This window comes from Gorilla gorilla, chromosome 6 (genome assembly GCF_029281585.2).
Source record: "Gorilla gorilla gorilla isolate KB3781 chromosome 6, NHGRI_mGorGor1-v2.1_pri, whole genome shotgun sequence".
Classification (NCBI taxonomy): Eukaryota; Metazoa; Chordata; class Mammalia; order Primates; family Hominidae; genus Gorilla; species Gorilla gorilla.
The window spans coordinates 88890586-88904717 of NC_073230.2; the positions used below are offsets into that span (position 1 = coordinate 88890586).

General features: G+C 39.6%; 1 protein-coding gene across 1 annotated transcript in view; it reads right to left on the reverse strand.

The window, feature by feature from the left end:
* Positions 1 to 6528: 6528 nt before the first annotated feature.
* The window catches only part of CYP3A43 (cytochrome P450 family 3 subfamily A member 43), a 46984-nt gene continuing 39380 nt past the window's right edge, over positions 6529 to 14132 (reverse strand). The window contains 4 exon segments of the mRNA XM_019031807.4: positions 6529 to 9604; positions 11810 to 11972; positions 13672 to 13809; positions 13811 to 13896. Of these exon segments, the coding sequence (XP_018887352.2) occupies positions 9509 to 9604; positions 11810 to 11972; positions 13672 to 13809; positions 13811 to 13896 (483 nt within the window). The 3' untranslated portion in view covers positions 6529 to 9508.

Here is a 14132-nt window from a genome sequence, read left to right on the forward strand (position 1 = left end):
AGGAGTAGCTGAGTATTACAGAGTAGCTGGGATTACAGGCGCGTGCCACCACGCCTGGCTAATTTTTGTATTTTTAGTAGAGACGGGGTTTCACCATGTTGGTCAGGCTGGTCTTCAACCCCTGACCTCAGGTGATCTGCCCACCTTGGCCTCCCAAAGTTCTGAGATTACAGACGTGAGCTACTGCACCCGGCCCTAAAAGTTATATTCTTAGACCCTTAGTGTTCCATGAATCACAGTGTGTAAGAATTCATAAGGGAAAGAATAATACATTTTGTATACATACATAATAATATATAACATAATTCTTGTAATCCATGTTGTGTTTAACAAATCTTTGTTGAGTGCCTAGTATGATCCAGGTGGTAGACTACATGTTTGGAATTGCATTGTGAAACTTAAGATTTTTTACACATCTGCTTGTGCTTTTCCTTGGTCTACGTTGGACTTGCCATAGCAGGTAGACATATTAACTTTTATTATTTCACAGGCTGAAAATACCTTTCTGTTCTTTGAGGGTTTCTAGCCTTGTGATTTGGAATCAGAATGATCTGGAGGAGAGTCTGCCACTTGCTAACAGTGGTAAGTTACTTAACCTCTCAAGGCCTCAGTAATCTTACGTGTTTAATGAAAAAAAAAAATAGGGTGACCTGAGATTTTGTGTTAGTTGTGGGTATTGGTTCCAAGCAACAGAAATGGACTCTGAATGAAACAAGCAGAAAAAAGGCTTATTGAAGGGATGATGGGAAGATGTCAGAATCAGTGGGAGCACTAAAGAACCAGATTTGGAGACTATTACTCACATATCCATTTACTGCCAAATTGTCCACAGAATAAGTCCAAGAAGAGGCCAGTAGTAGAATTCATCCAATGGAGACAAGATTATTTGGGTTTAGCAATATGGGGGAGGACTAACACAGGTCGTCATAACCATCTGATCTGCAAGGATGTCTTATAATCTTGCTCTTGAAATTATTCTTCTCTCTTTTGCGTTATAAATTTTCCCAGTCTACTTTATCAGTACCTCAGCCTACAGACATACCTTTATGATTGTCATCTTAAAAAGAAACTTCCCCTCAATCCCGGAAAGTCTAAACCAAGCTCATTCAACCCATGTACTGCAGCCCATATGTGGCCCGGGAAGGCTTTGAATGTGGCCCAACACAAATTCATAAACTTTCTTAAAACATTTTCATCATCACTGGCCATCAGAGAAATGCAAATCAAAACCACAGTGAGATGTCATCTCACACCAGTTAGAATGGCAATCATTAAAAAGTCAGGAAACCACAGGTGCTGGAGAGGATGTGGAGAAATAGGAACACTTTTACGCTGTTGGTGGGACTGTAAACTAGTTCAACCATTGTGGAAGTCAGTGTGGCAATTCCTCAGGGATCTAGAACTAGAAATACCATTTGACCCAGCCATCCCATTACTGGGTATATACCCAAAGGACTATAAATCCTGCTGCTATAAAGACACATGCACACGTATGTTTATTGCAGCACTATTCACAATAGCAAAGACTTGGAACCAACCCAAATGTCCAGCAATGATAGACTGGATTAAGAAAATGTGGCCCATATACACCACAGAATACTATGCAGCCATAAAAAATGATGAGTTCATGTCCTTTGTAGGGACTTCGATGAAGCTGGAAACCATCATTCTCAGCAAACTATCACAAGGACAGAAAACCAAACACCGCATGTTCTCACTCATAGGTGGGAATTGAACAATGAGAACACCTGGACACAGGAAGGGGAACATCACACACCAGGGCCTGTTGTGGGGTGGGGGGAGAGGGGAGGAATAGCTTTAGGAGATATACCTAATGTAAATGACGAGTTAATGGGTGCAGCACACCAACATGGCACATGTATACATATGTAACAAACCTGCACGTTGTGCACATGTACCCTAGAACTTAAAGTATAAAAAAAAATTATGAGATTTTAACTTTTATTTATTTATTTTTTAGCTCATCAGCTGTCATTAGTTTTAGTGTATTTTATGTGTGGCCCAAGACAATTCTTCTTCCAGTGCAGCCTGGGGAAGCCAAAAGATTGGACGTCCACCCATGGTCTAAACAGTCTTACAGAAGAATTCCTTGAAACAGTTTTCTTTTTTTGTGTGTGTGATGGAGTCTTGCTCTGTTGCCCAGGCTGGAGTGCAGTGATGCAATCTCTGCTCACTGCAAGCTCCGCCTCCTGGGTTCACGCCATTCTCCTGCCTCAGCCTCCCGAGTAGCTGGGACTACAGGCGCCCACCACCATGCCTGGCTAATTTTTTGTATTTTTAGTAGAGACGGGGTTTCACCGTGTTAGCCAGGATAGTCTCGATCTCCTGACCTCGTGATCCGCCCGCCTCGGCCTCCCAAAGTGCTGGGATTACAGGCGTGAGCCTCCGTGCCCGGCCGAAACAGTTTTCTTTACTTGTTATTTCCACTTTTTCTGCTTCCATTTTCTCCTGAGCTCACTTCAGTTGGCTTTTGTCATCATCGATCTATGGAAACCATTAGTATGATTGTCACAAATGGCCTCCTTGTGGCCACATTCAATGGCCAATTTTCACTTGCTCTTAGCCAAAAGGCCAAGAAGCGATCAATGGCCAATTTTCAATGTACCCAACAGCCTTTGACAAAGTTGATTATGCCTTCCTTTTTGAAACACTTTCTTCACTGAACGCTACACTCACTTTAACTCCTACTTCATTGAGTCTTCATTTTCCATTTCCTTTGCATTTAAATTCTTTCATGTTACTTCCTTGTTCTCATGCTCTTCTACAGCAGCGATTCTCAAACATGAGTACACATTAGAATCATCTGAAGGTCATGTTAAAGCAGTTGGCTGGGCCCTAGTTCCAGGGTTTCTGATTCAGAGTTTCTGATTCAAAAACTCTGAATTTACATTTTTAATAAATCCCAAGTAGTGCTGATGCTGTTGATGTAGGTACTACATCTAGAAAATTTATTTTTCTTCCAGAATATCCATGGTGACAATTTAGCAGATGAATAAATTTAGGCTTCTGTGAACAGAGGAGAAAATAATCCCCCTGACTCCCGACGCCACACTGCTTCCCTGTCTTCTCATGGGAGCCGTCCCCTCTTGGGTGGCCCATTGTAGTCACAACGCTACAGCCCTGCTTTTGTCTGGTCACTGGACTAACCCAAGAGTGGGGATATCAGCTCCATGGCAGGCAGCTGGAGGGGCTCATTACAGCTCAGAACCCCATGGCTGTGCTCCTACTTACTCTCAAAGTGAGGGGCTTGCCCTTCTCTACTTTCTGTCTCAGGTTTCTCAAGAACACATCTCCACACTAGAGTATGATCAGGAGCATCTCAACACTCAAAGAATATGCAAGGGGAACTCTGGAATAAAAAAATGAATTCAGGCCGGGTGCAGCGTGAGAATCAGAAGGGTCACACACCGATGGGGCAGATTAGTGGCTCATGCCTGTAATCCCAGCACTCTGGGAGGCTGAGGTGGGTGGATCACTTGAGGCCAGGAGTTTGAGACCAGCCTGGCTACCATGGTGAAATCCGTCTCTGCTAAAAATACAAAAATTAGCCAGGTGTGGTGGTGCATGCCTGTAGTCCCAGCTACTCGGGAAGCTGAGGCAGGAGAATTGCTTAAACCCGGGAGGCAGAGGTTGCAATGAGCCAAGATCGCACCACTGCACTCCAGCCTGGGCAAAAGAGTAAGACTCAAAACAAAACAAAACAAAACAAAAAAAATAGGTGAATTTAGCACAATTGTAAGATACAAGATCAACACATAAAAAGTCAAACACATTTCTACATGACAGCAATGAATATGTGAAAACACATTATAAATGCTATATGATTTATAACCCCTCCAATTAAAGACTTTAGGTATAAACCTAACAAAACATCTCACTATCCTGAAACTACAAAATGTACATGAGAGGAAGAAAGGAAGGAAAGGAAATGGAGAGGTATCCTGTGTTCATAAGGTCAAGATTGTACATAGTAAAGATATAGATTTATTTCATATTGATCTGTAAGTTTATTTCAATTTGTATCAAAATTTCAGTAAGTTTATTTTTAGATATCGATGTTTATTCTGAATTGTATAGAAAGTCAAAGGACCAACAATAGATAAAATATTTCTGAAAAAAATAAATGAAGTGGGAGAAATCACTGTCAATAATGTTACGACTTACTATGCAGCTGCTATAGTCAAGACGCTGTGATCACAATAGAGAATGAGAAGTAGATGCACACAAATAGGCCCAGCTGATTTTTTTTTTCTTTTTGAGACGGAGTCTTGCTCTGTCGCCCACGCTGAAGTGCAATGGCGCGATCTTGGCTCACTGCAACTTTCGCCTCCCTGGTTCAAGCATTTCTCCTGCCTCAGCCTCCTGAGTAGCTGGGATTACAGGTGCACACCACCATGCCTGGCTAATTTTCGTATTTTTCAGTAGAGACGGGATTTCACCATGTTGGTCATGCTGGTCTCCAACTCCTGACCTCGTGATCCGCTTGCCTCAGCCTCCCAAAATGCTGGGATTATAGGCGTGAGCCACCGTGCCTGGCCTGATTTTTTTTTTTTTTTTTAAAGATAGAGTCTTGCTCTGTCACCCAGGTTGGAGTGCAGTGGCTTGAGCTTGGCTTACTGCAACCTCCACCTTCTGGGTTCAAGCGATTCTTCTGCCTCAGCCTCCTGAGTAGCTGGGACTATAGGCATGCGCCACCACGCCCAGCTAATTTTGTATTTTTAGTAGAGATGGGGTTTCACCATGTTGGCCAGGCTGGTCTCGAACTCCTGATGTCAAGTGATCCATCTGCCTCAACCTCGCATAGTGCTAGGATTACAAGTGTGAGCCACCATGCCCGGCCCAACTGATTTTTGATAGTGGTGCAAAAGCAATTCAGTGGAGGAAGGATAGCCTTTCCAGAAATGGTGTTGGAACAATGAACAGCCATAAGCCCCAAGAAACGAACCTTGATCTAAACCTGATACCTTATACAAAAATTAATGCAGAATGAATCATAGACTTAAATGTAAAGGATAAAACTATGTAACTTTTAGAAAAACAACAAAAACATCGGGGGTGGGGTGCGATACACAAAGAATTTTCAGACTCAATACCAAGAACACAATTCATAACAGGAAAAATTGATAAATTGGTCCCCTTAAAATAAAGTTTTGCTTGATAAAAGCAATGAAAAAATCTTGTGAAAAAGAAAAGTTAAGCTACACATTGTGACTATAAAAGAATAGCAGGTGAGAATCAGAAGGGTCACACGCCGATGGGGCAGTTCTGTATCTTGATTCTTCTGGGCATTATGCAAATCTACACATGTGATGAATTTGCATAAAGCTACACACACACACACACATACACACAAATGAGGGCTCATAAAACTGGTGAAATCTGACTAAAGCCCTGTGGATTATATCAATGTCAATTTCTTATTACTAGAGTAATAGGAATATACTATATACACAGTTATGGAAGACATTAACATTGGGGGAAACAGAATGAAGAGTACATGACACATCTCTGTACATTTTTGGGGCAACTTTTGTGAATATATATTTCCAAATAAAAATTAAATAACTATTTAAATTAAAAAAATGAGTGTCTACCCTCCAGTTTGGGAAGACAGAATAACATTCTTTCACTAGCACTGTTTTGATCATTGCTTTCATTTGCTCAATAAAAGCAATAAAATACTTGTTAAGAGGAAAAGACAAGCAACACATTACAACTCTAAAAGAATAGCAGGTGAAGCCAGGCACGGTGGCTCATGTCTGTAATCCCAGCAATTTGGGAGGCCGAGGTGTGAGGATCACCTGAGATCAGGATTTCCAGACTAGCCTGACCAACATGGTGAAACCCCATCTCTACTAAAAATACAAAAATTAGCCAGGTGTGGTGGTGCATGCCTATAGTCTCAGCTACTCGGGGCGGCGGGGGTGGCGGTGAGGGTGAGGCACGAGAATTCCTTGAACCCTGGGAGACAGAGGTTGCAATGAGCTGAGATTGCACTACTGCATTCTAGGCTTGGTGATGGAGTGAGACCCTGTCTCCAAAAAAACCCCCCAAACCAAAACAAAACAGCATGTGAAAAAAAAGCTGGCCAAAACCCACCAAAACCAAAATGGCGATGGAAGATGACCTCTGGTCATCCTCACTGATCATGATATGCTAATTATAATGCATCGGCATGCTAAAAGACACTCCCACCAGTGCCATGAGAGTTTACAATTGACATGGCCATGTCAGAAAGTTTCCCTATATGGTCTAGGAAGGGAAGGAACCCTCAGTTCTGGGGATTACCCACCGCTTTCATGGAAAACTCATGAATAATCCCCCTTGTTTAGCATATAATCAAGAAATAACATAAAAATAGCCAAGGAGGAGCCTATGCTGCTGTTCTGCTTGTGGAGTAGCCATTTTTTATTCCTTTACTTCTTAATAAACTTGCTTTCACTTTACTCTATGGATTTGCCCTGAATTCTTTCTCATGAGTGATCCAAGAACCCTCTTTTGGGGTCTGGATTGGGACCCCTTTCCAGTAACATTATTGCTAATACTACATGCTATATTAGGGTAATTTCCTCTTGTTGATGAAAAGAGTCAAACTCTGTAAAATATTTGAAGAGATTTATTCTGAGTCAAATATTAGTGAGCATGTCCTGTGACACAGCCCTCAGGAGGTCTTGAGAACATACGCCCAAGGTAGTAGGGGTGCATCTTGGTTTTATACATTTTAGAGAGGCATGAGACATCAATCAAATACATTTCAGAAATACATTAGTTTGGTTCAGAAAGGTGGGACAACTCAAAGTGGCTTGTTGGGGGTGTGTGTGCTTCCAGGCTATAAGTAAATTTAAATATTTTCTGACTGACAATTGGTTGAGTTTGTCCAAAGACCTGGGATCAATAGAAAGGAAATGTTCAGGTTAAGATTAAAAAAAAAAACAGGTTGTGGAGATCAGGGTTCTTTTGAAGTCTTACAGTGACTGCCCTTAGAGACAATAGATGACAAATATTTCCCATTCAGACCTTTAAAAGGTGTTAGACTCTTACTTCATCTCTTCAGGATTGGGGGGGCCTGGAAGAAAAAGATCTAGCTACATGATGAAAAGAGATTCTTTACAGATGCAAATTTTCCCCCCACAAAGGACAGCTTTGCAGGACCATTTCAAGATACGGCAAAGAAACATGTTTTGGGGTAAAATATTTTGAGTTTCTTCTTTGTCACGTAATGTTATGCCAGAGTCAGATTGGAAAGTAAGTCACGATATATAGGGTTAAATAAAACCCATCTGATGAGAATTTATGGTTTGTAAGGCATGACTCCCTAGACCCTGTGGATAGGAATTTGGGCAAGATGAAAAAAATCAGGGCTTAGTCCTCACTCTGGAAAAGTGGAGACCCATATGCACAAAATAAGAAAAACTGGCCACATGGTTACAACCTGTCTCAACTAATTCCTTATGGTCATTTGGTTTATTTAATTACTTGCCTTTAAACCTAGGTTCGTGGCTCATAAGCATTATGCAAACTAGAGTTATCATATTACTATTAATTTCACTTTTTTTCTTTTTAAACCTTATATCTGTTACTAGTCACATTTCTTTACATAAGCACAACTCCCAAGCAAATAGTGCTGGTCTAGCCTCTTGAGATGATTTTAAAAATGTCTACAACACAGATAAAATTAGACAACAATTGACTTCAGGTAGACTTAGCCAGTTTATTGCAGCACTATTCACAATAGCAAAGATTTGGAATCAGCCCAAATGCCCGTCGATGATAGACTGAATAAAGAAAATGTGGTACATATACACAATGGAATACTATGCAGCCATAAAAAGGAATGAGATCATGTCCTTTGCAGCGACATGGATGAAGCTGGAAGCCATCCTCCTCAGCAAACACACACAGGAACAGAAAACCAAACACCACAAGTTCTCACTCATTAGTGGGAGTTGAACAATGAGAACACATGGACACACGGAACAACACACACTGGCGCCTGTTGGGAGCGGGTGGGGGAGGCAGAGCATCAGGACCAATAGCTAATGCATGTGGGGCTTAATACCTAGGTGGTAGGTTGATAGGTGCAGCAAACCATGGCACCCCTTTACCTATGTAACAAACCTGCATGTTCTGCACATGTATCCTGAAACCTAAAATAAAATAAAAGAGAAACAAACAAAACAAAATGTCACTGCTCATTGATAATACATTTAGTCACTCAAGAGCTCCGATGAAGATGACAAAAAGATTATTGTTGCTTTAATGCCTACTAACAAAACATCCATTCTGCAGCTGTGGATAAAAGAGTAATTTTAACTTTCAAGTCTTATTATTTAAGAAATACATTTCATAAGGCTACAGCCACCATAGATAGTAATTCCTCTGATGGATCTGGGCAAAGTCAATTGAAAGCCTTCTGGAAAGGATTTACTACTCTAGATGCCATTGAGAGCATTTATGAGCCATGGGAGGAGGTCAAAATATCAACATTATTTTGAAAATTTGGGAATATATAGCCCCATTTCTTTGGGATGAAGCAGAAAAGGAAAAGGAAGAACTCTGTGCAGCCTCTGATACCAGCTGAAACTGATGAATGCCTTTAGCTTTGTTGCCCAATCAGTGACTAATAAACCACATTTTATTCGGTGTTCATTATGTTAAAACATTTGGGAGTTAAAGGTGAAATAGAACAAGTACAGGAAAACATGTTCCCTGCCTTCCAGCACTATCAGGTGAGATGAGATATAACATTAAATCAAAACTAATAATGTAAAAATAAGTTCCTAAGTTGAATGTTACCAAAATATGCGCTTCAAAAGAGGCCCAATGAAACTACGAATATGTTTTCTAAAAAATGGGCAAAGTCACAGTGGTTTAACTCACACCTAGATTAATAATCAAGTTAGAGTCCTGTAGAAGACCCCACAGAACCAGCAATTATAATGACCAAAAATATTTATTTGTTGATCCTTATTGATCTAATTCTGTAGATTCATCCTTAATATGCAGGAAGACATCAGATAACAGTTTTGTAAAGAGGTGTTTATTGACTTTCTCAATATAATACTTATTATAGAATATCACAAATGGAACATGTAATATAAATGTCACTATGAGAATCACAAGTATAATTTTCCTTTTCATTAAAAATTGTTGGTAAAATTGTTGAGAAATGTTTATTCTCTGATCACAGCTCAGGAGGACTTGAGGGTACTAACTATAGGTGGCGGGGAGATAGTCTTATGAGAACTAGAGAAGATGACTGTACTTATTTGGCATTGATTTGTCACCTGCTTCGTAGTATGCAACGTGTAATACTCTACCCAGACAATGAGAGCTCAATGAATGTAGAGAATTTCTAATTATTCACCCAGTACACTAGGTTAATTAAGCTCATCTTCATTTCTGAGTTTTATTCACAAAACAATTTGAAGTGTCTAGTGTTCTGGGATACAGCTTTCTTGAACAAAGTGGAAGTCCTTAGGGAAAGTCAGGGTCCGCTTGTAATCCCATCTCTTAAGTGCACTTTTAGAACAATAGGTTTTTCTGGTTGAAGAATTGGTAGATTGTCTAATTTCAGTGGGATCTGCAAAAGTTAAACAAGAATATTCAGAAACAATGAAGCAAATGAAGAAAAGATAGAAGCAAAATAAAAAAGATGACATCAAGGGTAATGCTTTGCAATGACTAAAAAAAAAACTACTTTCAGCACCATACATGTTGGTTTATTTGTACTTGTTCAGTTAGCTCTGTGAAGATTGGATAGTGAAAGCATTTACCATTCATCATTTAACAAAATATTTATTGAGTATCTATTCTGTGCCAGGCTTGAGATTGTTCATACTGGCTTCTGTTCCTTTTTATTTAAATTTTAAGCAAAGAGATATTTTAAAAAATCAAATCCAGATTATTAGGCATTATGTTAAACTATTTTGGAAAAGCCATATAGAGTTAATTTTGTATATGATGAAACTTGCAAGGTAATCCTCAGTAGGTGTTATATATTTCAATTATATGGACAGTCTTCAACTTATTAAGCATTCACTAACTCCTTCCAACTGAACCCATCCAGTGTAATGATGGGAAGAGACCTTCAAGAAGCATTATGCTTTTGTTTTTTACTTCTTCTCTTGATTTCCAAAGGAAATGCAAATGGTAAGCTTCTCAAGGCCTATAGTGTTTTGACTAATACTTTGAGCCCTCATTCTCACCAAGTCACTTCTTCAGTGTCAGGGGAGCAGCCAGCAGAGAAATGTTCTGATGTCAGTTAAGTGAAGGGCAGGCAAATTGTCATGGAAATTGAAAAGTGCCAGCTAGTAGATGCTTGGGAAATTGCCAGGGAGTATCACCCCATCCCATGTGTGCCAGAGACCTGCTTTTATTCAGAGTTGAGCCCCTGTCTGTACACACTTAGAGGATGGATGTACAGCTTCCCTAAAGCCACAAATAAGATTGAAACCCTATCTATTCTTCTTCCTTCCCATGCACAAAGCCTACTTTAGAATAGGAGTTGCATAGTAAATGCACAAGTCCTAGAAATAAGGCTTATAGGGCCTTGCTCGATATAAATAAATGACAAGTGTTCATTAAGTTCTTCAGAGAAAGGATTCCATATCTTTCTATTAATGTGACTCATTATTTTAAAATTTCAAATGGCATGAATGTTTTTCCTGCAGACAGACATACACACTCAAATATACAAATGTCACATATTAAATTTAAAAATTAAACAGCTTAAAACTTGTATCCAAGAACTCCAAATCAACTGAAACTCACTCCTTAAACATGTGTGGAATGCCTGCAATGGATAATGTCCTCTGCAAGACACTATTGGACTTTTATGAAAGAATTAAAACAAAACAACATAAATGGGGCAGAGAGGAGAAATTCTTAGGATAGAGAAAAGACTTGTAGAATAAAACTGAGTGGTTTAATGAAAAGTATAAGATTAGGTGATGATAACAGCCTGCAATAAACAGTAACAAAGCAGAAGAATAACTGGCCCTGTACTCGATGGGGAAGGTTTCTTAGAGTGGCTTGGGGAATTGATGCAGGACTTGTGGGATAGGAACATAATGAGAAGGAAAAGAAGAACATTCATAGAGCTATTATTGGGTTGAAAAGATGCACAGCTTGTATGAAGCAGCGAAGCAGTGCTCCTGGAAGATAAGGTCAAATGGTCAGGATGGCCTTGGACTGTAAGCATCTTTTCTATCTGGCAGAAATGCCTTAAATTAGTGATTCCCAACATTGGCTTCACATGAGGACCAATGGGAGAGCTTTTAAAGCCACAACTCTGGGCAAATTAGTTTAGAATTTGTGAAATGATCCAGGCATCATGAATTTTTGAAGCTCCCCAGTGATTCCAATGTACAGCTAGTGGTTGAGAAACACTGTCATGAGAAAGCTTCTGCAAGTTCTAGTGGAGGAGAGCACCATTCAAAAGTCCTGACAAAGTAATCATTGCACTTCATGATTGTGCAAAACACTTCCTCATCTTTACAGTTGACATGAAACTGAATTTAAAATTTGCTCAAGTTCACAGAGACTGAACGTAATTATACCATGCTAATCTATATTGACATTAGATGATCTTTATAGTTCTGTCTTTATAAAGCCACAGATTTTGAACTCCAGAAGTGATTCATCTTTAAGCATTATGGATAGCTCCAATTAGATTCTTTGTCCTACAGAGCAAATTATTGAAAAATGAACAATAATTTTTAAAAAATGTAGACTTCTCGGTTTAAAAAACTCCCAATAAACATTATTTATAAGAAAGTTTACTGACCTGAGTCTCTTTACAAGGTTTGAAGGAGAAGTTCTGCAGTGCTCTAATGACAGCAAGTTTTATGTTTGTGAGAGCAAACCTCATGCCAATGCAGTTTTGGGGTCCAGCTCCAAAAGGTATGTATCTGTAAAGATCTATGCTGTCCTTGTTCTTCTTACTGAACCTACTTTCACAGTAGTAGATAAAAACAAGTTAATGAAACATAAAAACTATTAAAACTACACATTATGCAGGGTGTGGTGGCTTTTGGGAGGCGAGGACCTCCTTGGCCTCCCAAAGTGTTGGGATTACAGGTGTTAGCCACCACACCTGGCCAGCTATACAATTTTTGAAGGTTAAACCCATGTTTATTCAAATTTGATTCCTCAATATTTGATTATATTGTGAAAAAATTTTGATGGAGGAAAGTGATAATGCCCTTGTGGTTATGTGTTTTTAAAAGACTACTTATATTTTAGAGAAAATTCTGAAATATTTACAGGTTATTTCTTCAAGATAACATTGTAGTCACAGAGAGGATTGTGGTGGTGTGTGGACAGGGCAGCTGACATGCAGCATTGACTACTGAGACAGGTGATGAACACAGGGGGATGCATTAATACTATTCTATAGCCTGGTGTCTATAGAATATAGCTATGTGTATGTCAAACATTCTTCACAACAGACTTTTTTTAGTATATGGATTTCTCACTGCCTGGCCCAGTTCCTGACACACGGTAACCACTTGCTATCTGTTTGGTGACTGAATGATGCAAAGAGAAGTACAATGAGTGGTCTCTGATTTTGTGTTGGTGCAGCCACAGGAGGTGGAAGTGCCAAGATGGAGGAAACACAGAAGTCCTCTACTCCAGAAAACAGAGAAATTGGTCAATTCTGATTTGCTCTTCCAACAAGTATTATGTACAGAATCTGTGCCAGCAGTAGAGACAGCATGCCTAACAAGACAAGGTCCCTGCCATTGGGAAGTTTATAGTTAGGGGCCAATAAAAGTCTAGATCCCAGGCCTCACCAGCCAGTGCCCTACAAAGTTCATTCCAAATTTTCCTTTCCAAAATGGGAAAATATCAACTATTTCCAGAGTGCAAGTTGTGCCCAAAGCCTGACCTTGGCTCTGAATTCCCAGAATATCATGCCCAACACTTCCAAGGAAGAACTTCTGAGAAGTCTAGAAAGCAGGTGACTTTGCTTTGGAAGAGTCACCAACAACTGAGAGTATAAGGGAGCCAGCACAGGACTGCAGACACAAACAGGACCAGGAGAACCTCTGCTTCCCTCTGTCCTCAATGAAGTGGCTTGAACCATCAGGGATGAGGATGTCTCAGGATCTCAGCCTGCACTTTCACAGTTACATTACGGAAAACAGCAAGCAATGTTGAAAGAAAAAGGAATGTGGAAACATGTCCTAAACGTGGTGCTAAATTCAGAGAGCTAAAGGGCACAGCAAAGAAAAACTGAAATGAATAACAAGCTTATATACTCAAAATAACATTATGGCAAAATGAATTATAGCTTATTCATATAGAAATACATAGTAACATAAGATAGTAGATAGGTAATGGTTTACTTTGAAATGAAGTAAGCAGCAGTTCAAACTCAAATAAAATGTGATAGTATACTAGTTTTTAAAAATGTCTGTATGCATAGAAAAATGCCTACAAGACAGGCATTACATAGTTAATGAGGGTTGTTATAAGGTGTTTCTTAATCTATGGTTTGTAAAGTTTAACAGTTATCATTTTGTAATAAAAAACTTCCAAAATGAAAAGGCACATATTCAAATGATTGCCATGTGCATCGAGAGAGGCAGAATATACTTGAATCAGGCTGGTTGAGGGAAGGCTCCTTTCCCAGGGGCCTTGTACCTTTCAGGGCAGAACTTCTCAGGCTCTGTCCAGTACTTTGGGTCATGGTGAAGAGCATAGATTGGAACCATCACTGCTAACCCTTTGGGAATGAACACTCCTTTGATTTCAATATCTTTCTTGCAGACTCTCGTAACTACTAACAACTGGGAATAATCTGAGCGTTTCATTCATCACCATGTCAAGGTACTCCATCTGTACCAGGGCATCGTAGGTGACAGGTGCCTGGGAAGAAAGAAACAGATTTGGATAAATTGAGATTGGGAATTAACTTTCAACTTAGTCCATGCAGTACTATTGAAGTGTTAGGAGCTCCAGAGAATAATTCATTCTGGTAAAAGATTGTTGCATTTATAAATTATTTTAATAATTCTCCATACCCAGTGATGTGCTCGATGGCCCATTGAGATGTGTGGAGGAGTTATGAATTTGGCACAATCACTTACACAGAGACTGAAATC